At 42.2% G+C, this 26,600-nt stretch overlaps 2 protein-coding genes across 4 annotated transcripts in view; both read left to right on the top strand.

The window, feature by feature from the left end:
* Positions 1-17,178, top strand: part of hspg2 (heparan sulfate proteoglycan 2) — an 80,869-nt gene extending 63,691 nt beyond the window's left edge. The window contains exons 50-83 of the mRNA XM_034536963.1: positions 500-635; positions 927-1,078; positions 1,254-1,398; positions 1,863-2,006; positions 2,495-2,629; positions 2,737-2,918; positions 3,359-3,554; positions 3,765-3,944; positions 4,082-4,342; positions 4,449-4,611; positions 5,029-5,126; positions 5,216-5,482; positions 5,590-5,702; positions 5,871-6,018; positions 6,142-6,258; positions 6,463-6,480; positions 7,835-7,919; positions 8,007-8,151; positions 8,254-8,356; positions 8,454-8,563; positions 8,657-8,765; positions 8,904-9,002; positions 9,107-9,328; positions 9,472-9,716; positions 9,806-9,977; positions 10,363-10,485; positions 10,880-10,936; positions 12,153-12,228; positions 12,579-12,657; positions 13,012-13,059; positions 13,411-13,481; positions 13,576-13,659; positions 13,927-14,030; positions 14,625-17,178. Coding sequence (XP_034392854.1) covers positions 500-635; positions 927-1,078; positions 1,254-1,398; positions 1,863-2,006; positions 2,495-2,629; positions 2,737-2,918; positions 3,359-3,554; positions 3,765-3,944; positions 4,082-4,342; positions 4,449-4,611; positions 5,029-5,126; positions 5,216-5,482; positions 5,590-5,702; positions 5,871-6,018; positions 6,142-6,258; positions 6,463-6,480; positions 7,835-7,919; positions 8,007-8,151; positions 8,254-8,356; positions 8,454-8,563; positions 8,657-8,765; positions 8,904-9,002; positions 9,107-9,328; positions 9,472-9,716; positions 9,806-9,977; positions 10,363-10,485; positions 10,880-10,936; positions 12,153-12,228; positions 12,579-12,657; positions 13,012-13,059; positions 13,411-13,481; positions 13,576-13,659; positions 13,927-14,030; positions 14,625-14,797 — 4,560 coding nt within the window. The 3' untranslated portion in view covers positions 14,798-17,178. The remainder of the gene's footprint in view (positions 1-499; positions 636-926; positions 1,079-1,253; positions 1,399-1,862; positions 2,007-2,494; positions 2,630-2,736; positions 2,919-3,358; positions 3,555-3,764; positions 3,945-4,081; positions 4,343-4,448; positions 4,612-5,028; positions 5,127-5,215; positions 5,483-5,589; positions 5,703-5,870; positions 6,019-6,141; positions 6,259-6,462; positions 6,481-7,834; positions 7,920-8,006; positions 8,152-8,253; positions 8,357-8,453; positions 8,564-8,656; positions 8,766-8,903; positions 9,003-9,106; positions 9,329-9,471; positions 9,717-9,805; positions 9,978-10,362; positions 10,486-10,879; positions 10,937-12,152; positions 12,229-12,578; positions 12,658-13,011; positions 13,060-13,410; positions 13,482-13,575; positions 13,660-13,926; positions 14,031-14,624) is intronic.
* Positions 17,179-19,157: 1,979 nt separating this feature from the next.
* LOC117733374 (transmembrane protein 269-like) lies at positions 19,158-24,199 on the top strand. Of its 3 annotated transcripts, XM_034536975.1 has the most exons (8): positions 19,158-19,299; positions 19,970-20,013; positions 20,936-20,984; positions 21,325-21,472; positions 21,785-21,882; positions 23,129-23,272; positions 23,356-23,556; positions 23,806-24,199. In XM_034536975.1, exons 3-8 carry the CDS (start codon positions 20,936-20,938, stop codon positions 23,913-23,915), a joined length of 750 nt encoding a protein of 249 aa, XP_034392866.1. In that variant the 5' UTR covers positions 19,158-19,299; positions 19,970-20,013; the 3' UTR covers positions 23,916-24,199. The 3 variants fall into 3 exon arrangements, with proteins under 3 accessions (XP_034392866.1, XP_034392867.1, XP_034392865.1); XM_034536976.1 differs by lacking the exon at positions 20,936-20,984 and having other exon boundaries at positions 19,159-19,299; XM_034536974.1 differs by lacking the exons at positions 19,158-19,299; positions 19,970-20,013 and having other exon boundaries at positions 20,498-20,984.
* The last annotated feature ends 2,401 nt before the right edge of the window (positions 24,200-26,600 follow it).

The following is a 26,600-nucleotide window of genomic DNA, read 5'->3' as shown; positions in this document are numbered from 1 at the left end:
CTTGTATTTTGGATGTTTTCTTTCTTCTCGTCTGAAAAAAGACAAAAAATTGAAAAACAATGTTTTTTGCCTGGATGGTGTCCTCTTAACAAATTAAAACCCCACCAATCATTGTAGAAATATCGACAGTACTTTGTGCACAGTTTCATGTACAAAGTACAGCGTCATAGAAATCATGAATCAAAGATCCATTTCCAGAGACTTAAGTGTAGCAATAACAGCTCTTGTCTTGTCTTAAAGATCTACTTCGCAGTGCTTTTGTGTTGCTATTAGCTAGTAGTGTCAGCAATGTCCTATTTGTGTTGTTTAAAGCGACATGAGTCAAGTAAGTGTTTGCTTTGTCTTCAGTATATGATATGACTTATGTGTGTTTTTTATGATGTAAATAATAGTAAAATCATATTATTGTAATGCACAATGCTGAATATCATGGCAGCCATAAGGCAGTGTAATTGAGATAGGTGTCTAATCTCGTCACATATTGGTGTGTCTTCTTCAGGCTCGCATGGACCGCACCGACATCGGTACTCTGCTCATCCCCAACGTCCAGATGTCCGACTCGGGCACATACATGTGTGTTGGTAGCAACAGCATTGGCTCAAATAGTGCTCCCATTAAAGTCTCTGTGCTCAAAGGTGAGTTGACCTGGTAGTCAAAGAGAACCAACCCCAGAACCATCCCCCTCCACCCTTTCATCCTATCCACTAACATCCCAAGCCCACCCCCTACACAGCCTCAAAGAAACACAGTAACACAAACAGTAGTTTCATTATAATCATCTCAGTCAACTTAATTTCCAATAATACTAATTAAAAAGCACATTTAATTTAAAACAAAAAGGTATACAAAACTAGTAACAAGAGCCCTTGCATCCACTTGCATAACCAAGTAAAGATAAACAGTCAATAGCGTCTGTGTTTGTGCAGGAGACCATAGCTTGTCAGTGGTCAGTATCCAGCCAGCTATAGCTGATGTACAGGAGGGTCAGAATCTGGAGCTCAACTGTTTTGCTCCTGGAAATCCTCCTCCTCAAGTCTCATGGTCGAAAGCCAGTGGACGACTCTCCTCTAACCACCAGGTAATCACACAAAAGTGCAAAAGTGGAACAAAGCATCATTGTGCCCCCATTAAATGCCATATAAATATGCATTTTTTATTTGGCAATAAAGGGAATATTTGTATTATATTTATTATTGATGAGTTTTGCTGTAAACTGAACTGAAGTGACTCTATTCCTTGTCTCCTGTGTGCAGGTTCTGGGCGGTCAGCTGCGTATCCTGTCAGCCACTCCAGAGGACTCAGGGGAGTATATCTGTCGGGTGAAGGGTAACCATGGAAACCCAGGATCTCGTGTCCAACAAGCCTCTGTGTCGGTGTCTGTCACTTCATCTTCTTCACGTAAGTTGGTCAACACTTCAGGCCTCATACAGGTGGAATATTTAGTCTTGCAACAGAATAAAAACAAAGAGACTGTAACCTTGACAGTCATTAGGTTACATTTAATGTTAATTACAGTTGATGGCCGCATCAGTCGGAGACTGGGAGAAATACATTAAGGGCAGGGCATTACAGGGCACGGTGTCACACTAACACTGGCTCACTTCATGAATGTATTTCCAGTGTAGCCTCACACTGAATGATTTTCCTCACTACTGTCCCATGATCTCATCCTCATTCACTCCTCCCTGGACTTCAGCAACGTTTGAGTTATTTAACTGCTGCCATTGAAGACCATACCCACATTGAATAGTTATTTGTTACTTCAGGTTTCTGTGAATTATAGTCGGCTAAATGAAGTGTGATTGTAAACAGCAATGTTCAAATAGAATGTCGGGAGCCCAAAACGCTGCTTTCTGCTGCAGGTCTTCAGAGTCCAATCATCGCCGTAGAGCCCCACAGCTCTGCAGTGCGTGTGGGGGAGTCGGCCAGCTTCAGGTGTCGGGTGTACAGCGGAGCCCAGCCTGTCAGACTGCAGTGGAAACTGGCTAACAACAAGCCGCTGCCAGGTAACAACCACACACACACTGAGGAGTAAACCTGCTTCAAGAGTTCTGATTTTATGATGTTATTGTTTGCCAGCAAATTCGGATACAACCCACCCATTAATTATTCCTCTGTTACTTCATTTATTGACTAATTTAGAACTCTGATTTCTCAAATCCCTTTTCTGTAGACTTGTATTAACATTTTTTGCTGTACTGAAATAATGCATGTCATTTAGTCCAGTAAGATTTGATGACATACTTTCTGTAGCTTAGTTTTTTCTGACACTTTATTCCCATAATTTTGAATATCTTCATAGGCTGTCTTAGACCCAAGATTGGGAACTACTGTCCAGGCTACTCCAGGGATAGTTTTGCTCTCCCATAAAACTGGGAGAATGAAAAGACACTGGATCACACATAGTGCAACTGAATAGCATTTGTGAATCAGGCTCAGGTACCATTTAACATTATATATAGCATATCTAATGTTTTGCTACTCTGCTCTACAGATAATGTTAAAGTTGGCCCTGATGGTTCTGTTATTACCATTACCAATGCCCGCCCTATGGACCATGGTGCCTACCGTTGTGTGGCGAGTAATCCTTTCGGCATCACCCACACCATTGTGTCTTTGATTGTCAAAGGTAAGCCATCTTTCAGTCTTCTCACACCTATAAAAGCTCTAAGTGAAGGGTTCCCTCTAGTGGATGATCAGATACAGCGTTGCATTATTTTGTATCTGTGCCCTCAGAGTCTCCTGTCGCCACTGTCACCCCTGTTGGACCTATACATGTCAGGGTGGGGGAACCCATTAACCTGGAATGCCAGGCATCAGGAGAGCCCCGCCCCTCAGTTTCATGGCACAGACTGGACAGCAACCGCAAGACCATGCTGAGCAGCCCCGTGCCCATGGAGTCCAATGCAGTCATGCAGGTGATACATCCGACAAAAACAGTTTGTTCTCCAACACATTTGTGTTGCTATTTTAAGTTACTATGAGGAACTTTTGACTGTTTATGAAGGAGTCTCACGTTAATGCCTCCTCTATATGACCTACATAAGTAGATGGACATCATGTGCAAGAAGACTGGCTGTATAGTTTAGTTATTTTCAATGTGTCTCATCAGTTCCGCACACTGGGTCTGCTGGATGTAAGGGAGGTACGGACAAATCAGATGCTGCTGTAAAATGAGAGCTTTTCTAAAGGGACTCTGGTGCTTGGAAACACTTTAGTCCACAGTGACCGCCAACATCAACACAAAATGAAATTCCTCATAGTAGCTTTAATGCTTCAAATCAATGTTTGGTATCAGCTTTACATTCTGAAATTGTGTAATTTTGTTTGGTGAGATATCAAATTTTTGCTCGTGCAGATACTTGTGGCACGTCCAGAAGACAGGGGCACTTATGTTTGCACAGCTCGCAACAACGAGGGCACCACTGAGACCAAGGTGGAGGTCATTGTAGAGGGAGGCTCTCAAGTGCCCACAGTGCCCAGGGCTTCAGTTCCTGAGCCGCTGATGGTTGTGGTGGAAGGGCAGACTGCAACGCTGCGCTGTGAGGCCCACGGTAAGGATGGTCGAAAATGTCATTTATACAGCTGGAATTCACTTGAAGCCTTTTTCTCTTGTCTTTTTTATGTTGCATCTCCAATACCAAAGACGTCTAAAACACCCAACTTTTTTTACTGTATCGAATACCATAAGAAATGTAATTCTTCACAAAAAACTTGCAGAGCATAGAACTTGTGTTTTTACTCTGAAATCTGCTATATTCTAGGTCTCCCACCCCCGACGATCACCTGGTCCAAGCTGCGGTCTCCACTGCCTTGGAGACACAACCTGGAGAACAACAGCCTGGTGCTACCCACAGTGGGCCGCCAAGACTCCGGAGAATACATCTGCACTGCAACCAACAACATGGGCACCAGTGAAGTCACCATCATGCTAGATGTAGAGAGTGAGTCCTGCGGTTTGGTTGTTTGCTGTCATTTTATATTCATTTATTAATTTTGTGGCATAGTATACAATGTCTCATTTTGTAATGTATATTTCTTGAGAAAACCTAGAGGCCTAGTAAAACTTTTTTCTCTCTAGCGCCTCCTTATGCCACTTCTGTGCCTGACGATGTGGCTGTGCGGGTCGGGGAGGTGATCAGGTTGCAGTGCCTTGCGCATGGCACTCCTCCCCTGACCTACACTTGGACCAAGCTGGACGGAAACCTGCCCCCGAGGGCCCAGGTTAGCGGAGGGGATCTTCAAATCAACCTGGCTACCGCTGAGGATGCTGGGAGCTATAAGTGCGTGGCCACCAACAAAGTAGCTAACAGCGAGGTGATCGCTAAAGTCGCAGTCAGATGTAAGTGGATTGATAACATAATGATTTGTTTTGATAATGTTTTAGATAGTGAATCGCTCAACACATTGTGCAACACATATACATACTCTTTCCTTCCCATCTGCAGCCCCCTTGGCAGTGCGTGTGTCACCCCAGGTTGAAGTAAAGGCCCAAGGCAGTGCTGTGGAGTTCACCTGTTCGTCAGCGGGCGGTATAGAGACCAAAGTTGAGTGGCTGAAGGAAGGTGGAGCCCTGCCACCGAACCACCACGTCAAGGATGGGGTTCTCAGGTGACTCGTACACTCGTATCGCTGTCTGTTGAAACCAGCTCTGAGTGTATCAACACGTATGATGTTGAATGACCAATCTGCCCGTTTTGCATGATTACGAAAATACATTGAGCACAATTTATACATATTATGTACTTAAAGGATAAGACTTCCGAAGCCTCTCTTTGGATTTCAGCACTGAGCCTGTTGGTTCCTTCTGAAGCTGTAAATCTTCTATAAAAAAAGAGTCACAAACCTATATTAAACAGGAGTAAATTGTAAATTTCTGGGGATTATTTCCAGCCATGTATTTGGTGCTCTAGCAAGTATTTAAAGCATCCTTAAATTCCTTTCGGTCTTTAAGGATAGGGTGCCTTAGATATTGTGTAATGCGTGAAGTTAAGTGTTTAATGTGTGTTATTTATTCTCTCTCTGCAGGATTGAGAACCTTGAGCAGAGCAACGAAGGCGTTTATATCTGCAGAGCCAGCAGTGTGTATGGTCAGGCCCAGGACACTGCCAGGTTGACCATCCAAGGTCTGCTACATTCCCTGCAAATATACAAGTATATACCATGCGTTATCAAAGCCAAATATAACCTGTTGCTGTTGTTATCTTTTCCATAGCCCTGCCAAAGGTCATGATCAACGTGCGCACCTCGGTGCAGACTGTGATGATAGGGAACTCTGTGGAGTTTGAGTGCCAGGCTGTCGGCGACCCAGAGCCCACAGTTAAGTGGAGTAAAGTCGGTGGGTCTCTGCCTGCTCATATCATGGTGAAGGACGGCATGCTGAGGATCGAGAAGGTGACGGAGGCCGATGCCGGGCAGTACCGCTGCACGGCCACCAACGACGTAGGCTCGGTCCAGTCGCAGGTGGTGCTTAACGTCCAGTGTGAGTGCACAAGAGAAGAAAATGATGAATTTTACTTCCATTACGCACATCAATCCATGCATTTGCACATACACACTGATGCATTATGACTTTGACTGTTCGCACAGCCCTTCCTCAAATTGCTGCGCTGCCTGAAACCAAGGAGGTCACAGTGGGGTCTGATGCGGTCTTGCCCTGTGTGGCTTCAGGATACCCTTTACCTGCGATCAAATGGTCCAAGGTAACCACGATACTTCTTTAATTCAGTCAGCTTCATATTTCAAGACTTGTTGTTTCTGAACTCATTTAAATACTCTTTGATGTATATAGACTCAAGAGAATAGACTTTTGTTGACGCTAATATTATTTATAATGCTGATTGTGTCTCTGTGTCTGTTTCTGTTTCTAGTTGGAAGAAGAGCTTCCTCCTAAGTGTTTCCAGGAGCTCAACGCACTGACGGTTCCTCGCGTCACTCATGAGGATTCTGGTATATACGTCTGCACCGCCTCCAACAAACAGGGAAAAGTGGAAGCCTTCACTACACTTCAAGTTCACGGTTAGTTTGGGTGTAGAGAGTACCGTGGGAAGGAACGTCAATAAATAAATGACAAAGAAAAATTTTGAGTATGAACTGCACTGTTTTCTGTCTCTAACAATGGATGATGTGCTTTTTTTCCAGAGAGAGTGATGCCATACTTTGCCCAGGAACCCTTGTCGTTCCTCACCCTGCCCACCATCAAAAATGCCTACAAGGCTTTCAGCATTAAGATCAACTTTAGACCTGACAATGTTGATGGTGAGGAAATGCAACCATACATTTGCTTTCCAGTTAAACATAATAATGTATCAATTTAGACTTTTCTCTTGTTGTATCTTGCAGTGTGGTAATGTTTTCTGTTTGTTGTACTATATTGTATACCATGTTTGTCATATTTCCTCATGTATAATTTCAATGCGTCTTCTGTCCCTTCCCTCGCCCCCTCACCAACGTGGTGGGAAGGTCTCATATTGTACGCTGGTGAGTCTCAGGGCTTGAGAACAACAGGAAGTACAGACTGATGTTGGCAGCACTGCTTTTGGCTCCATCCTTCTCTCACATTATGCATCCAGCTCAGAGCTGATTTTGGGGCTGTGAAAGAGATGGTGCATGTTTTCATTTTGGCTTTCATAAAACCCCATCGGCTTCATAATAGCTTGCTTACAATTATACTTTTACACCCCAGTCAACATCATCAGCTTCCACACTGCCTACACAGCAGCACTGCTGCTTAAACACACAGTTATTGTATGCTAGAATTGTTATATGCAACGCTACACACCCACTTCTTGAGGTGTTCTTTGATTGAAACATTTCTACAGTTCTGAAAATAGTGACAGCCACAGTAAAATTGCAAAAAAAGAAACATGGCTTCTTTTATCCTATCCCCAGTTGGTGCCGGATGTGTGGGGACAGGACAGCAAAATTAATGAACGCAACAGGAAAATGTTATTCTTTAGACTTACTAGATTGAATTTATGTGTCACTGTTTGGATTTTTACTGTCTCACCACATCCCACCCATCGGGTAACAAACAGGCCACAAATTTATTGCGGAAGCAATTTGAACGCGCTCGACTCCTTAAATGTATAAATGTGTGCTACAAACATCAGAATATTAATGTATGTATTAACATACTTTACACTTGAACAATTCACTTTGTGTTGCACATTTATGCATTCGACTTGATCACTCATTTTCAGGACTTTCAGAGAGGACATGGATGTGTGAAAGGGCATGTTCCCACTTCCCTGTTAGCCTCTGTGGCTCACATAAAGCATGTGTTCCCGGCATGTGCTGACAGAAAAAGGAGGACTGCTACTATCATGTGACTAGTTGCACTTGGCAGCCCAGTGATGCCCAGATATGATGACAGGTTATAACCTGGCTTTGGTTGGCTTTAAACTTGCCCCACCATAGCATGCTGCTTACCGTCCAGCCTTCAAAGAATTTTCCTTGCATATGAATGACTCCGTTGAGACAAAGCTGAAACACGGAAATGTTCCACCTCTGACTCAAGAAAATTATTGAACAAACTGGAAGATTCCACTTGTTTGAATAAGACAACTAGATTTATTGAAATATTTAGATTGATATTATTGTAGGGGACACATTTAGGATTAAGGGTGTACTAATTTTTTTTAATTGTTAATTTATTTTAATTTATTTAATAAGGGACAGTGCACATTAATATAAACATTTCTGTAAATGTGCCAGAGTTAGCCAAGAGGCTATTTTTCATCTGTAGTCCCAAGAGGCAGATGTTATGAAACAAACCTAAAAACATAAGATATACAATGTACAAATTCTTACTCGTCCTGTTTTTGTGGTGCAGGTATGATCCTCTACAATGGCCAGAGGAGGACCACGGGAGCAGACTTTATCTCTCTGGGACTTGTGGGCGGCCGTCTAGAGTTCAGGTCAGTTTATACTGATCTTAAAAGTTCTACTAATTCACAGAAAGACAGCATGATTACCTTGTTAAAATGATTCTGATGCTGTCTTAGGTTTGACGTGGGCTCAGGCATGGCCACCATACGCGACCCCAACCCTGTCAAACTGGGAGAATTTCACACAGTTGAGCTGTATCGCAACCACACTTTGGGCTATATCATAGTAGACGGAGGGGAGCCCATCAACGGCAGCTCACAGGTACTTCTGTCAATATTAATGTAACTCCCACTTTCACATATGAGCGTTTGATTTATTCATTCAAGTTCATATGTTTCATAAATGCACATTTTCGGTCCTCAGGGCAAGTTCCAGGGCCTGGATCTAAATGAGGAGTTGCATGTGGGTGGTTATCCCAACTACACAGTCCTCGCCAAAACAGCTGGGATTAAGACTGGTTTTGTTGGTAAGACATCACTCTGTTTACACCATGAAAGGAAACATTGGATGGAGGAAAAAGTTTTCTTGGCGTGAAGTCCTTATTAAATATTGCTACTCTGCAGGCTGTATCCGTCAGCTGGTCATCCAGGGTGAGGAGGTCATTTTCAAAGACCTCGACCGCAGCTCTACGGGGGTCACAAACTGCCCCACGTGCAAAGACCACCCATGCCAGGTCAGTTACATCCATCCACTTGATGTATTTGTAGCATTTTGGCTGTGTTTAATTCCATTGCATCCAGTTTATTTCTTCCATGTCATTATTCAGAATGGAGGGAGGTGTGAGGACTCAGAAGCCAGCTTGTATAAGTGCGGCTGCCCCAGAGGATTCACAGGCAGCAACTGCCAGCACCACTCATCCCTGCATTGTCACTCAGGTGCATGAGAAGCTCAACACGACCAAAAACATAAATAAAAATAGCTGGTTGTTTTGTTTCTATCAACTCTATCCATGTGCACCAACATTTAAGAAATAAAAAGTTGTATGTCTCTGTTTGTGACCTAAACTCTAACAGAGGCCTGTGGACCAGACGCCACTTGCATCAACCGCCAAAATGTCCTGGGCTATGACTGCCGCTGCCATCTTGGCAAGTCTGGAAACAAATGCATGGATGGTAAGACAGAGAATTACTATCATCTCCCAAAAATTGGTATTGATATTTATCCTCCAAGAAATTCTCAATTTTAATGCATTTTCCTCCTTATTCACTTTCTCTAGGGGAATTGGTGACCATTCCACTGTTTGATGGCGAGGAGTCATACATAGCCTATCCTCCCCTGACCAACGTTCATGATGACCTGCGTGTTGAGCTGGAGTTCAAGCCCCTGGAAAGAGATGGCCTCATGTTCTTCTGTGGAGGGAAGAAAATACAGGTGGAGGACTTTGTAGCCATCTCCATGGTGGAGGGACATGTAGAGTTCAGATATGAACTAGGCACAGGTAAAGTTTTAACGCAAATCTTTGGTATAAAATTTACATTAGGAACATTTTTAGTGCAGTTAGAGAGACTCAAATTGAGACGCAAAGAGTTACATAAAAGGTAACAACCTTCAAGATCTCTCTGGGCCTCTTTTGATTTTCAGGTCAAGCAATCCTTCTAAGTCCAGAGCCTGTCACTCTGGGCCAGTGGCACAGAGTTGTGGCCGAGCAAAACAAGAAGGCCGGCCACCTGAAGGTTGATCAAGGCCCAGTGGAGAAGAAAACGTCTCCCGGAAAATCCCAGGGCCTTAATATCCACACCCCCATGTACCTGGGAGGAGTCCCCAACATGGACATCCTGCCTAAGCCGGCCAATGTCAGCGAACTGTTTGAGGGATGTATAGGAGAGGTGAGATCTCTGTTATACAAAATAAAATAAAATGTAATTAATATTGTTCTGTATTTGGTTGCTTAAACTGGTCTGCGCTACATGCTTAGGTTTCCATCAACAACAAAAAGGTGGATCTGTCCTACAGCTTCACAGAAAGCAGATCTATCCGCCAGTGTGTGGACAACAGCCCCTGTGACCACCGGCCCTGCCTGAATGGTGGTCACTGCATGTCGAGTGTTGAATATGAGTACCAGTGCCTCTGTGAGGACGGATTCGAAGGTCTGTGTTCACGCTCAAAAGTCTTCTAAACACTGGAAAAGGCAAAGCATGCATCTAATCTGACCAGAATTCCTGCACTACATTTGTGTTTTCTGACAATTTTCTACTTCATTATCTAAAAGTAGAAGATTTTTTAGAGCTGTATTTTGTCAAAGGTGACTTTAACTATGAACTATGCTCATTGGCTTCAAGAAAATCCAACTTGTATAAATACATTTCAACCGATCTGCTCCTTGAAAAATATCTGGATATTTTAAGTGGATAAAACCCAATAAACAATGAGAATCTATAATGTATTATCTCAAGAGCTTTTGAATTTGCCTTTGGTGTAAACTTGACCCCCGACTTTTCACTCCTTACCCATAACTGGTGTGTGACCCCACAGGTGAGCGTTGTGAGGTGGTGAAAGACGCGTGCCAGAGCAACCTTCAATGCCAAAATGGCGGCAGCTGTGTCAATGGCCAGTGTGTGTGTGCACCCGGCCACACAGGTCTAAACTGTGGAGAAAGTAAGTATCGACTAGCTACACAACCGTACCGAATATTATATCTAAATCGAAGCCACAAATAGCATTAGCACAATTTATTATTATGCAATTGCAGTAGCAGATTCTGTCTAAAAGCAGTTTTAAAAAACAAAACTCCAAATGTTCAAAGCATTTGTCCCGTTATCACATTACGGCATACACCTCCATCCTATGGATAAAGATATTCGTCATCAAAGCAGAAAGACTACTAGACCAACAGCCAGAAATGAGCACACAGGACTCTCCACAGAATGAAGCCCTTCTAACATCAGACAGCTCACCCCCAGCATTGCACTGCATGCTGGGAGGGTTAACCCTCAGTAATCGCGTATGTCTTACCCCTGCACTCTCATAGCTATATATCCTGCACACACAGGCCAGGTCTCCAGCTTCCCCGAGGCCCTGAGGAATTTGGAAAGTAGCGAGGCAAATGGTACAGTATCTCAATATTCAGTCTGCCTGACACGACTGTAACTAACAGGGGCCCATCTGAGCTCGAGGGGCCCCCCGTCCCCTCCAAGCTCAACCCAAACTGTCTATTGCCTAACACATGTTCGCGCATTCCAAACATGCGACTGCACTCAACTGAGGCTCTGATGCCCTCTGTAAGGTTGGGGGAGGGGAATTCTGCATCTGTAATAAAAGGTAACAGGATGGTAAACTGTTGTTGGGGGATCAACTGAATCGCGCTGCTTGTTTTTGGACCCAGATGGAAATGTGGAATTCCCCTTGTTTTTCTTTTTCCTTATTGACATGTCAATGCCTGTAAGATGGCTACTCATAACATTAAATCTTGTGTCCGTCTACCTCAAGAATGCCTGTCTATACAACAATAAAACAACAATACTTGTTCTTCTCTCTGAATCCGTCCATTAAATCTCCTCCACACATTTATGCTGTTACTAACAACTCAACCGTGTCCGTTGAAAGCACAGTGTGATGCGGTTTGGGTGAGATACATTTCGTACATAGGTACTCGTGCATGGACCCGTGTTGAGTTCAGTTTGATCTCAGTGAAAGCTCAGAGATGGTGCAGGGTGTGAGGAATGGAAAATGATTTGCTCATGTGTTGGTGAGGACTGTCATTGAGCCTGGTTTGGTCGTGCTGAAGAGTTTTGTTATTTTTGTTTTGGAAATTGCAGTATTTGCCTATGAATTTGGGGTACATAAAGTGCCTGGCAATGTAACTTTTGAGAGAAGAAATAACATTATCTTCCTCTTACAAAGGAAAAGTTGTAAGCAATTTCTCATCTTTATACACTGAGGTTCTTCTGCTACAGACTTGATATGTGCTTAGGGTGGCTAATTTAAGTTTATTGAAATGATCTCTTACATGCTAAAACCTATTCTGACAGTAAGCCAAAAAAAGAAGTAAAGTCATCAGTCACTAATCTACTAGTCATAAAAGACCATGTTTTATTGCTTATGAATTCAACAACAAGAGGAAGAATGTGTTATTTCTTTATTTTAAATGTTATATAGTCTCGCTTTAAACACATTTCAGGATACGTCTTTGTCTGTATGTAACCAAGCCTTTGGGTTTCTTCCATGCTTTCGCCACTGGAGGGCACTATAACAGTGAGAATGAAAGTCCACAGCAGCCTTACTATTATTTGAATATAATTTTGATTTACTGTATTTGTTTCTAGATTCACCCTATCAGTATGCAGCTCATTTCAGCGATGATGGATACATTGCCCTTCCTAAATCTGTTTTCCCAAGAAGGTAAATACAGTTTGTTTTTCTACACTATTATAACACTTATGGCACATAAAGAAATACCAGTCATGCATAATTCCAAAACTAAAGTTTCATAAAACACTTTGATAAATCACTTGCTATATCCAGTATTATTATTCCCAATGCAATCATCAACTTCCCAAAGAAACCTCTCTCAAAATGTTTTGGCTGGTTTTGGATGTACTGCCTGAAAATATATTTCAAAGGGTATACATTATTGAAAAAAAGTTTGAGAACCATTTTTAAAGCCTGTATATAAGAAGGTTAAATCAGATGTATTATTAGGAGTTGATGTAACAATGTAAAAAATATTTTTATTTTTCTGTCTGATTTAGCGCCCATCACTCGCCAGAGACAATCGAACTGGAGATCAACACTGGCTCATCTGAGGGCCTGATCTTGTGGCAGGGAGTGGTGAGTCCTGGTCCTGCCTTCAGACTTTCTAATCGTACTGAGCCAAGCTTTAATCCACATTTTAAAATGGATACTTACGGCTTCCCTCCCACATTTTAATCCTCACCCTAACTACTCCTAATCATCACCATTACCCTTCCTTAAGATGTCATCATTCGTTTTAAACTTGCGTGTAAACAATAATACACCTCTTGCACAATACTCCATTCTTTTTCATTTCACTGTTCACTATTTAATTAATACCTGTCCCACTGAGGCTGTGACATCGTTGGGCATGTTGGCTGCGGGCCAAGAACTATCACACCACTAAATAAATGCATGTTGCTTCTCTAACTCACCCTCCATTTTCCTCAGGAGACCAATGGCGCACGCAATTTGCGAAAGGTGCATGCTAGTAAAAAGGTATCCACTCAAACACATGGCACTCCTTTTTTATTGTTGCATGTTTCATATCATGTGCTCGACATTCAAATGTGTAAAAAAAATTTTTTAGATCCTACTGGAGAAATCTGTCATTTGAAATAAAAAAGTTTTTTTTTGTGCAAGAAGATACTTTGTTATCTTGCTGGGTTTTTTTGCATACAGGGTTTTATGTCAGACTTCTACAAATACAGTCGGGAGCAATCTGTCTGCATTGCCTCATGTTTGCTATTATAACAGTGGTTGCTGAAATTACTGCAGCACTTCAGTGGTTTGCAGTATTCAACCCTACAGCATTCTCTCCCTCTGTTGACAAAACACATTTATTTCCAGGAACTTGGAGAACATGGCAAAGGCAAGGACTTCATTAGCCTCAGTCTACAGAATGGACATCTTGTTTTCAGGTGACCCTGTAGTTCTGTTGACACCTCGATGAGTTTTATTAGTATTAGCGCTTAAAAATTTTGTACTAATGCTGATGATTGGTATGATATCCAGTTACCAATTGGGCAGCGGCGAGGCAAAGATTTTGTCACGGAGGACCGTCAATGATGGTAGATGGCATACGGTCACAGCAGTCAGGTAAGTTTGCATATACAGTACATATGCATATATATACACATATGTGCATATATATATACACAATGTGTATATATATACGTATATGTGTATATATATATATGCATACATTTTATATATATATATATATATATATATATATATATATGATGTACTATTTCAGCTATTATTAATTTATCAACTGCTTCTTTAATTTTTCAAATATGTCTGTGCATGGCCAGTGCTTTTATTGAGATGTATTTGTCGCCTAATGGTTCTCCTTTCTTGCAGAACTGGAAAAGATGGCTACATCCAGATTGATGGAGGAACCGCGCTACATGGACAGTCTAAAGGCAGAAGCCTCATGGTCAACACCAAAGGCAGTATATACCTTGGTGAGTGAACTGAAAGCATGGAGGCCCAAAGCTAACCATTTATTGTGATAAAAGGCTGTCTGATTGAACTGTGATAATGTGTTTTAGTTGACATTAAAAGTTGAATGACAGATGAAATAGATCATATTAATTGGTTAACATTGAGACATCTTGCACTCTTGATAACAAATCCCGATGTTGGGCTCTGTTGTCGATGACCGCACAAACTTAATTTAAATTTAAAAAAATACAAAGCTTTATACTTTTCCTATAACAGTTTGTAAAAACAAAAGAAACTGTTTGGCTAGCGTATTTAACTGAAAACACTGGTGTGTGTTACCTAGCTGAAGCTAGCTTTCTTCATGAAAACTACTGCTGTAGAATTGCCGTCACACATTTTAGCCTGCAAGCTAACGCTAACAAAGTTAGCTAGCTAACGCTACATGGAAGGCCATAGTCACAGATACCGTTTTCTATTTTCATAACATTATCTTCATCTTGTCTCTCGTCTTCATCAACAACCAATATGTAAAATAGGTTCTTTAGTGAGTTTAATGTCTCAAGAAAAAAACTTTCTGACCTAATGCATACGCTTTGTGTGTTCTCATGTGGCAGGCGGCGCCCCAGACATGGCTGCCATGACAGGAGGGAAGTTTTTGTCTGGAATGACGGGCTGCGTGAGGAACCTGGCACTGATGAACGCCTGGCCGGGACAGCAGCCAGCCCAGGCCATCGATCTGCAAACCCACGGAGCCCACGGCATCAACGTGCTGCCGTGCTCTTCATAGATTGCAGCACACACGAAAACACACACACACACACACACACACACACACCAACCGACACGTACACACACAGAGACTATGGAGTGATGTCAGACACACACAGCAGACTCACACAGAGAGACTTGGTGCTTTGCTGCTACCAAAAAATACCAAGATGACACGACAAGATATGTTTCTCTGTGTGCAGTAAAACCAAAAAAGAGAGAAAAAATGAAACAATATTAACAAGTCTTATGTTGTATTCTCAATGAAGGACTATTAACACCGGAGAACCAGTACAGTTTACATACTTCCAGCAGTAGTTTTAGCCATGAAAAGAGTAAGAGTAAAACATATTAGGCCTTCTACGATGGGTCAGATCCTATGGCGTTGGAGATGTTTTTACAGCACTGAATTTTTATTTATATACATATGAATATATATATAAACATATATATATAAACATATATATATATATTATATTTGTGGGGGGAAAACATGCAAACTAATCATAACTGCTCTTTAACTTTCCTAGAGGTTATTCTGGGTTCTAATACTGTGTGTCCAGGGCTTTTTATAGGCCTAACTGTATTAATACTTGAAGATGTTTAGGCCTTCTTTCTTCACTTCTGTAGAGGAACTTTTTTTTTTTTTGCGCACGCAAGCATGCAGTTACAGTCTTTTACAAATTATTGAGAGATCAGCGCACATGGTCACATGCAGCTTCAGTACACAACTCAGGTCGTCCAATACAAATTACTAATCACGAATGTTACTTGCTGATGCTTTAACTCAGAATTGTTTTGCTTTGCTTAGTCATTCACAGCGCTGTTGTATCTTCTGTGTCTGTATTTGTTCTTTTTTTTACGACAAAGAAAGAAACCGTGGTGCTAATATCAGACATTAAAATACAGCACATAGTCAAATGGTTGCCGGTCTGTTACATGTATGTAGAGCACTGTTACTTGGATTAAGAAATGCTAAACCTAACAGTATACACCAGAGTCACGTTTGTTGATATGCATGGCATTCAAGGTAGATTTTATAAGAATATGGCATGATTTGTTGCCTCCACAGCCATATTTGATTGAGTAGATCTCATAAACGCAGTTTAAAGAGCTGAAAAGAGTGTAGTTTTGTATGTGTGATTGTTGAAGATGTTGTTTTATGTGTAAAACTATCTGCCAGACAGATATACTAGAGAATGAGTGAAAGCTAGTACTTTTGCTGGTTATGTATGCCTCAGCCCCTTCCATTTCTCACAGGTCACTCTACTTTAAGCCACAATAGGGAGGCCTGTGCGAGAGCCATTATCCATATCCTCAGAAGGGTCAACCCAGAAAGGCATCAATATGTTTCTTAATTTTCAGGTTTGGTAGCTTTAGCAACAATGCAATAAGCTACACAACTCCGAAGGCTCTGTGGTTTTCTCTGTAGCAAACAGCAGAAGGACACAGTTGGGATAGTGTTTGATGGTGTGTGTGTGGGAATGCAGTGGAAGCCTCCTGCAGGTGCTGTGATCAGTAGTGTAGTTCGGATAAAGCATGCTCGCCTGTCTTTAGTTTCAACCACACCACAACAGCACGATCGTTTCGAGGTTTCAGAAACCTTTTTCTCATTTTTGTAAGCTTAAGATAGTTGTATTAATATCCTTTATACAATTAAAATGAGCACTATTCTTTCTCTTAGAGTTGTCATTTGTATTTATTTATTTTACTCTTCTTCATTGCTTTTGTTTCAAGGCTTGATTCAGCTGTTTTTAGAGCAATCACATCTTGCTATTTTCTTTCCTCTGGTTATTGTGTATTGCCTCCCACATCCCCTTGTTTTCCCCCTCATGTTTGAGTTTGAATACGGCCCCCCGGAGGTTCTTCACAAATCCTCAATGAAGTTCCATGAAAGGTTAATATATAAAACCTTGAAAGGCCTGGTCAAAATGTTGGAAACAGGTCTTATTATTCACTCGATGAAAACAAGTCTTAGGCTTCCAATGCAACAAATGTATTATTTATCTACGCAGAAAGTTGTCAACATGTTTGTTCAGATATGAACGGTTGTGGTCCAGGTTTAGGACACTGAAGCAGAGAATCATGGTGTGTTGGGTGCCACTTGTTGGGTGCCTTTTGTGCATCTGCTCTCAAACTATATATATATATGTGTATATATATATATATATATCCACACTGTACACTCTTGCCCAATGCTAAGTTTTTGGTTGGACATGTTTATTTTAAATATTGTTTCGCTTCTGAATGCCACGAAAAGAGGATAACTTGAATGAAAGTGTACCAGATTAAATCTTGTCAATGTCAGGACGACCTGACTGCTCCATTTCCAATGTTTAAAAGACTCTCCCCTTGCCTTTGGTGTTTCTTAATTAAAAACAAAATTCATGTGCTATTTTTCATCTTGTGAGTTTTCTTTTTTGGGGGTCATAATGGCTGTTTGGCTCTGTGCAGACTGGTTTCTTTAAATGCCGTATTTTTGCTTCTAATTGCATCATTGTTCCTCACTAATCCATTAGAGAAAATATGCAACAGGTCGTTGTTTTCCAACGTGTTCCTGAGTCAAAACAAACGTCCCTTTGTGTCGTTGCAAAGTGTCGGAGCTGACAGGAATGCGCTCTTCAGGTCAATGAAAGCCTCAGTCGAGAAGTCAGTCCAGGTCAGTTTGTCGTGGAAGAGAGCATTGCCTCTCTTTCTAAATAGTTTGGGATCCACTATCAATATCACATCATTTCTAAGAAGCTCATCATTTGCTTCTCAGTTTGTGTTTTAGGCAAACCTTGAATTGCCTGTATTCTTTTGGGAGACTTTAGAGAGAGTGAATTGCAATTTGGATAGGCTCACCTTGTGACCATTTGCAGCCAAAAATGAAATAGAATTACTGAAACTAATTTGCATGCTTTACTTGTGGGCTGCAAATCATGGTGTCATCAACATATTGTAACAAGGCAGAACCAGTTTGGTAAGTGTAAATCAGCCAGATTGTCTCTCAAAGCACTGTGAAATAGTTTAAATATCCCCTGGGAACACCGGGTCCAGGTATAGCCTCTTCCTTTTAATAAGAAGGCAAACCAAAATTGACGAAAGAAGCAAAAATCAATACATTAGCCAAGTCGACAATGTAAAAAATGTGTTGTGTCTGGAGGAATGAGTGAAAGAATAGGGTGTGGATTAGAAACTTGAGGTGCTCGCGGGTACACCGAAGCATTTTCTGCTTGTAAATCTTGGACAAATCACCACTCAATTGGTTCCCCCTTTTCTCAAATGTTCTTTACCGGAAAGATTAAGGTGCGCACCAGTGAATTATCACACTTGACTATTACACCAGCCTCCAATAAAGACTACAAAAAACCAGGTGTAATACCATCGATGGCTTCCTGTTTAAGTGGATATTGCTTCATGCATAGCCTGAAATCAGAATTATTTTTTTTTCACCAGTCCTACATCATATTTGTGCACTGACCACAGAGAGGTGGGCACCTCAGACAGCTCAGCCATGTCGACAAAAGGAACATTTTAAATCATGGTGTGTATGTTTTGATTAAACATAAGTTGAACAACTCTCTTTACTGTTGGCAGTAAACTACTGTGATACTGAAATCAGAGAGCACAGTTCCTGCACAGCCAGTCAGACATGTCCTTCCAGTTCCTTCCTGGGCCTCGAGCCAAGGATACATGTGTAAACAGGCCATCGGGGCCGATGTGAGAATAATTCCAAATATGCAAATAAAATCTCTCCCTCATAAACGTATAGGGCAGACAGCAGGAATGAGTATTTGACTGTGATGTCAAGACAAATGCTCTGTGTATGGTTCACTAGTTGATACACCTACAGTCAACTGTTCTGCCATACATAAGTTAAGCCTGGTTAATTGTGTTCCCTGTCTTTGTAGGAGCTGCTGGGCCTAAGGTGGTGGGCAGGGTGCCTCTATGTGTGATTTAGTGCACACCTGGTTCAGAACCCTCACGTGTGCATGTGTGTACAAGTGATTTTATGCCCACATGTGATCGGGGTGCCTCCTCTTTTTGGGATCCTCATCTTGATTGGTCCACCTCTCCACTGGTAAGCTGCAGCCCTGCACATCTCTTTGTAAATAGTTGTATATGGCTCTTTTATTAGTAGTAGTTGCTGTGTAATATGATCTTGTATTGACCCATTGTTTTGATTATTGAGTGTAAACATAAAGATTGATTGTTTGTACTGGAACTACGTCTCCTGCTCATCAGTGTAATGAATCTGCGGGCCCCTTTTGAGGAAAAACTTCATTTGTAGGTGAAATTCCTAAGGTGGCATTGTCTTGCAACTATTAATACAATTCGTTACCGTCCTCGTAAAAACTCAAACCACACCCTTAACCCGCCACAGATGCATTAGTCAGCGGAGCAACTCAACATTCCAAAGTCAGTGAAGAGACACAGATCAACTGTGTGATAAAAAAGGAAAGACAACACGCTCATGTGTGTTTAACCTCTCCGTCATTGGATTGATCTATACTTTGTATTTTTTGGAGGTCCTTTCAGGTAAGATGAGACAGTACGCATGTGTATTTGGTACCTGTATGTCCATCGTCAATAGTCAATATAGATATTTGTAGAATAAAATATAGGCCTGCATCGCATGAGTGGACCGTTTCATTGTGACGCAGTTGCGAGCGCTCTCCAGCCTCTTCATACTGGGGCGTTTGACGCCTCTAAATATCTTCACCATCAACCAATGTTGTGGGAAAATTGACTAAAGTGTTACTTTACATGATTCTATTTTTATATTCTAGCAGGTGATGTTTTTGTGCAGAGGGCTGTCGCCGAGTAAAGTTTCAGAAGCAGAATCAAATTTGGGAAGCTCAAAGAACACCCATGGGTGATTTTTCTGGCATCTAGACAATTAATTTGAGATTTCACAATTATACTTTCAACAAAGGCAGGAGCGCAAATTCAACAACATTTAAGAATTATTCAGCCATATGTCCAGCTAATAAACTTCTTCATGGGATGCAATTGAGAAAATAATCATTCTTAATGATTCAGATTTACAACTGACATTGGTAACTCAAAATGCTATTGTGGACTTATTGTGTACCTTGTTTTCATTTGTTATGTTCACATATATATAGTGTAAATGTATCTATCAAACTTAAACAATGTATACTTTAATGTCACATAAATAAGCACCTTTTAATTATTTATTTTACAGCTGTGAGCCAGAGACAATCATGATCCTGCTGTCTCCCTCCTCTGGTAGGTACTTCTTTCTACATTTCCCCTCACTTGTTGGATTATTATTTACAGGGGTGCCAGAGGTCAAGCCTACATGTAGGTCTGCTTGGATCAAATTAGGCAGGAAAACAACCACAAATGTGCTGAAGGAATTTTAAAGATGCTTGGACCGAATGACATTTTTGTAAAAAACACATAAAACAACAACATAGAATACATATAACATGAAGTATATATGAGGAAGTTATGATATGCAATTATTATAAATTATGTCGGGGTATAGACATTAACACTATCACTTGAGTTCAAATCATTACAGTACAAATACATTCATGTACACTGTACATAGTCCACACAGTTTGAGGACAGTTTATTGTGATAGAATGTTTTATTGTTGATATTCACTCGTTTAAGTATATACTGTAATTAAAATTGTATTGCCTTTTCTCCTTGACTTTGTCATTATCCCAAAACACAGTTAACTCTGTGAAAATGTAAAAAGTCTTTTTTGTTCAGTTGGTTCAAGCCCGATTATCCCTGTTCTGAATTGTTTTCCTTGTTTTCATTTAGTCTTTGAAGTACCAGTTACTGCAACATAGCAAAGAATGACATAAGGGCCTTCCCATCATGCTTTGCAGTCAGTAGACAGCAATCCAACACTTGGCAGTGAGATCTGCAACCTCACTGGCTTTGCACATGGAGATGCATGTGTGCCTCCCTAATTGTATTTACTGTGACTAAAGTTAATGAACCTGACTATTCCATTAGCAAACTGCATTAACTGATGTGTTTGTTTACCCATGAACAGTTTTCAGATAACAATCCAAATGCCAGGTTGTGAATTGTTTTAAAATCCCAAAATGAGAAGTAGAAAGCATGCTGTCAAGTAAAAGTGTAAGTTATTGTTGGCTTTTGCTGTGTCTCATACGCTGTTTTCTTTCAGATGAAGAGTGTCTTGAACTCGCCTGGCTTTGGAATCACAGGAAGTTCAGGTTGACTTGATGACTTGAGAGAAAGCAATAAGCACATCAGAGAAGGCAGACAGGAAAGACTGGTTTCTTTGTTGTACTTCATTTAAAAAGCTTTGTGGGTGGGGGGAGCAAGTTTGGTATTGTAGAATATACTGTGTGTTATTAAAAACAAGGAGAGGTTGTAGATCTAGCTTTATACCACATCTAAAATGTTAACTATCCCCAATTTAGACACCTTCATCAAAAGGTCAGCTGGTATGGTCACCCAATGATAGTGGAGATTTAGATTTTATCCTTAGCAGGGCAGGGGTTATTGACATAACACAGACAATTACTAACTGCTGTTGTTGTGTGGTCTAAGGTCTCTTCCAGTGTACCAACAAGCTCTTTCTGAGTGATGGAGCCACGGGACTCCAGATCAAAGAGTTTGCACGTAAAAATGCAGCCAATGCTCTGTCCGTTGGTAACATGGTCATGGGCATGGCCTCCATTCTCAGCAGTCTAAATGGGTGAGTTTACATTATTGGATTTTACTATCTGAAATATCAGTCAGGCTCAAATGCAGTATGACCAAAAATTAAGAACAAATATTTTCAGTAAGAAACAAACCCAAAAAAGACAAAACAAAAATGTGAATACAAATTAAGAATTTGGTTAGGGTTTTTAAAACCACATTTATTTTATTACGGTGGCCCCGCAGGGCCAACAAGGGATATATAAAACACAACAACATATATATGTATTTTATTATATTTATTTTCCAAAGCGTATTTAAGAGATTAGACAAAATAACATTGCTTACTTCATTTCTTTTTCTTCAGGCACCATCATGCTGCATGTTGGCTGGTTCTGATTGGCTACCTTCTGGATTTGGCAGATGGAGCAGTTGCCAGGCGACTCGGTGCCTGCTCTGCACTGGGTAAGTGGAGTGTTGTTGTCAGGAGCTGTTACCAAAGATAAACCTTGACTCAGGTGTTGGCAGGGCTCGCTGCACAGTCCTTTGTCTGGACTTTACAATCAGGCTGCTCAAAGTCATGAACAACAAGAACCAGCAGAAGAAAACACTGCCACTGAATACTCTGGATAGTCTTACAAAGTATCCTGTCACTGGTGTTCCCTCTCTGCTCTCTCTGTGTGTGTGTGTGTGTGTGTGTGTGTGTGTGTGTGTGTGTGTGTGTGTGTGTGTGCGTGTGTGTGTGTGTGTGTGTGTGTGTGTGTGTGTGTGTGTGTGTGTGTGTGTGTGTGTGTGTGTGTGTGTGTGTGTGTGTGTGTGTGTGGCGTGGTTGCGGCTCCCATCAACCGTCACCTGGGCTCATCTCCAACACCTGCAATCCTGTTCATCAGACCCATCCAGTGAAATGCCCCGGCTTCCTTCTCACTCGTCGCCAGATTATTTCGTCAGCTCAGTGGTAGTGTGACTCTCGGCCGCTTTCTCGAGTCCTTTTTAACAATAAAGAGTACTTTGGGGATTTACCTTGTCTTGACTTTATTATTAACCTTGGTTCCTTGTGCCCAGGATTCCCGTGCTTATACTGCAGCCCAGCCACCGCTGTTCACGCCACCACACCTGCATTCACCTCGGGCTCTGCCAAACCACCAGTGAACTCTGAATAAAAATTCCATCACCTACCTTAATATTGAGCATGTCTGCACTTGGGTCCTGCAAAACACCAACCGTAACATATTCAATAGAATCGTACATATTTAATAGAATGTAATTTGAGCTTTGTCAAATGGCATCTTTTTAGCTTTTCCCACATTTCTAAGGACTCCACACATTATACCATTTTCAGGTTTTTATTGAGTGTGAATGGCATAGCGTTCATATTGTCATCCAATGGAAATACACAGAACATAAGATGTGGCTTGTTTTCCAAAGATCACAGCAATGTAAATATTAAGCGGAGAGGCACAAATAGCTGTTTTAAAAGCTTCTGGTGTGAAAGTTCACATTTGGCTGCACATTTCAGAGAGCTTTGTGTCCTGCATGTGGATGTTGTTGTGTCCTCCCAACTTTTTGTCAAATGAAAAATCCCTTTCTGATTAAGCAGCCTAATTCCATAGAATCAATTGTCTATTTTATCCCGTTGATTTGGCTTCTCTGCATATCTGAAATTGCTAAAATTGTTGATGTAAACTTTGGTATTTTCTTTTTTCATGTCCAGGTGCGAAGCTTGATGATTTTGCTGACTTTACAACCTTTGGGATTGCCACCGCATTGCTCCTAAGGACAACTGACCTGCTGGACAACATCCTATGCATGTGTTACGTCCTGTCGGTGTTTGTCCGTCTGTGTTTCTTTTCAAGCGGTAAGTTCCAAAATGTATAATTACCTTATGCTGTTTTATTATTTAAAGGACCTACTAAAGATGTGTTCTTGTTTGGTCTCTAGGGATCCCATTTGTGTATCGTGGACTGCCCTGCATCTACTCCTCAGCCATCCTGGCCAGTGCCTCTATGCTGTCAGGGAGGAACCTGGCGATGCTGCGGGTCATTGCAGTGGCCATGATCCTCTTTATGATCAGCCAGAACTTCTACCCCCACGACAGAGTACTGGAGTCCCAGGCCTGGAAAAAAGCAGTCTTTGCTGGAGGTAAAGCCATTAAACAATTAATCCAGTATGATTCACATCTCTCTCTTGGACAAGAGCTAAGAGTAATGCTTGTGTATGAATCCGAATAATTATTAGAAATGCTGCATCAAATCAGATATCAGGTACAACATTGAGCATCTGCATGTGGTAGCACCATGTAGGTAGTTTTTATGCCAATACATGCTGTTGAGTTTATCAATTTGTCAGTGTTTTTACTCTTAACATCTCACTACACTTCTATTTTTTCAGGAGTTGTCATGGTGTTCTGCTCATCATTCCCCCCTGCATGTGTGTACTATCTGCTGTGGTCAGTCTCCTTCATTTTGTTCCCATATTCCCTTTGGAGCAGTAAGGGTTGAGAAGTGCATTTTAATGTTTCTAAAGTTAGGATGAGCCTTCATGCTGTCTTTTGTCTGTGCTGCATTTTCAGATGTCAGATGTATTTTTCCACAAATGTTCATCAAGTTCAGCTCCTATGTAATCTCTCACTTCAAAATTAACCAGTCTTTTGTCAATGTTGTGAACACGCAGAAGTAATGCACATCATTTTCATATCAAAATTAATTATTTCAAACTAAATAATTACACGTTAATAGATGTTTGCTTCTAATTTGGTTGAATAAAAAATTGAATTGTCCATTCACAGGATCATGACTCTTTTTATGATGCGTCTTGAGCATAGCTTATATAAAAACCAAGCCCCCCAGCTTGGACATATATTGTAGCCTACTGTGGTATAATAAATTAGACTCACAAATGCACGCAGAACGATTCACAAATACATTCCAATGCACACATAAATAAATTACGATTTGTGGCTGGATTCGCAAATGCGGTTTTTTCAACATAGACCTAACCGTAGCCAATCAGATGTCGCCCTCATTTTCAACCAATCACATGAACGTCATTCGCTTCGTGCACACTTTAGAGGGGCGTGGCTTATCTCCGTGGCAACAGTTATCATCTCCGCCATCCACCATTGAATTGAATTGTGTGGTGCTTTGCTCGCAGGTCCAGGACGTACTGGATCTCGTTTTTCCCGGTGCTCGGACCTTCCTCCCAGTTGTCCTTAATCAGGTCGAGCACCCCCCGCGGAGTCCTGCCGAACAACAGTTTAAAGGGGAAAAAATCCGGTGGAGGCCTGGGGAACCTCCCGCATTGCAAACAACAAAATGTCAAGCCATTTATCCCAATTACCTAAATCTTCGCTAATAAATTTACGGATCATGGACTTCAAAGTCTTATTCAGACACTACACCAGACCATCTGTCTGTGGGTGGCACACACTGGTCCGAATAGATTTAATGCCCAGTAACCCGTAAAGTTCTCTCAGTGTTCTGAACATGAACTGGGTGCCCTGGTCAGTCAGAATCTCTTTCGGGATTCCGACTCGGGAGATGACCTGAAACAGTGCCTGCGTGACACTTTGCAGAAATGTTGTGCAACGGCACTGCCTCCGAATATCGTGTTGCGTAATCCACCCGGACTAACACAAAGCGATATCTGTGTGTGTTCCCGATGAGGTCCATGCCGATTTGCTCGAACGGTACCTCCATTAATGGCAGAGGACGCAAAGGCACCCTCGGAATGGCACGGGTGGTTTACCAATTGAAACTCGCGGGGCAGGACGCACACCAACGGCGCACATCCCTCAGTATGCCCGGCCAATAAAATGGGGTCATTAGCCGGTCTAGTGTTTTTTCATATCCCATGTGACCAGCCATCGGGTTATACTCGCTCTTCGGCACCATCAACTGGGTGTTTTCCTGCCCTGTCTGAGTGTTACAACTCACTCTATCCCTAATCAATGAAAAGTGCGGATATGACTGCGCTGTGTCAGGGCGCACCAACTGATCATCAATTCTTATCACTTCGTCGAAGTTGAAGGCTGAGCGTAGAGTATCATCCCGAGACTGCTCGAGTGGAAAACCTTCCATGGAGTGGAACTCGGGAGCCGGTGGAGTCTCCACTGGAGGCTCACATCGGATCAGGAAAAACTCCCATGGGGAAAAATGGGGATGTTCCCCATGCACACACCAAATTTCCCCCGACAATGCCGCCACCATTGCCCCTGGCCGAACCAGGCTCTGGTGGATCATAGACTGCGTACAGCCCCAATCCACCATCGCCTGATGTGTACCCCCCTGGATTCTTAACGGAATGCGGTACGTCGCTCCTGGACCAGGAAGGTGTTGGAGAGCCGGCAACCCAGCCGCACCAGGAGCTGCAGAGGGAGCCTCCAACGCGGGGCAGGCATCGGCCGTGATGGAGCCGTCGGCCGACCGCTGTCCCCATGACTATCGGGATGCACCGCCAGGTGGTCCTCTGCTTGGGTGACGTGGTTTCTAGCGACCTGGGGTGGTGGCAGCCGACCCACGCCGATGTTCTGGCCGGCAGCCCCCCCCCCACACTGCTGTTCCAGGATGATCACCACCCACTGCGCTCCTCCGCAGCCATCTTACTGCGGCGTCACTCAGTCGCTGCGCGTAAGCGAAGGGCCTGTCCTCGGGCCCCAGCGTGGCTTCGCGGAACCTCCCCCGGTAGTCCTCCGGGGTCAGGTCCATCCCATCCATCCCAGCCTTACGCACATCTGAGTAACTGTGCCGGGCTGCCGGGGAAAGTCCCATGGCCGCTGTCTGCGCCTCCCCGGTGAGAAGCGGCAGGAGACGGATCACCCACAGCGCCAGCCGCACGCTATACTTGAATACTTCAAGAAATATTGTGTACTCTGCGTGGGCACATTGCTCATCACCAGAGTCTTCCACAAACTGAAATTATAACAGCTGTGAGTACTGATAATAGTACTAATGTTTCATTCATTCATAATGATAATTTTGTGGGAGTGGCTCTGGAGAGAGGCCTGAAGGGACGGTTGGTCAGCATCGAAGACTTGGAGGCTTCTTTGCTAGATTGTACAACTTTGGGATGTAGTGCTGCTACTACTTTCATTGGAAAAGAGTTGGCAACACTGGGCTGTTTTCTGGGTTGGATAACTTTTAAAATCTAAGTTACTATTGCTAATTTCTCATCATTGCCATATTAAA

Source organism: Cyclopterus lumpus, chromosome 7, assembly GCF_009769545.1.
Source record: "Cyclopterus lumpus isolate fCycLum1 chromosome 7, fCycLum1.pri, whole genome shotgun sequence".
NCBI lineage: Eukaryota > Metazoa > Chordata > Actinopteri > Perciformes > Cyclopteridae > Cyclopterus > Cyclopterus lumpus.
The sequence above is the reverse complement of the archived record's forward strand: the minus strand, read 5'-3'. Positions and strand labels throughout refer to the sequence as shown.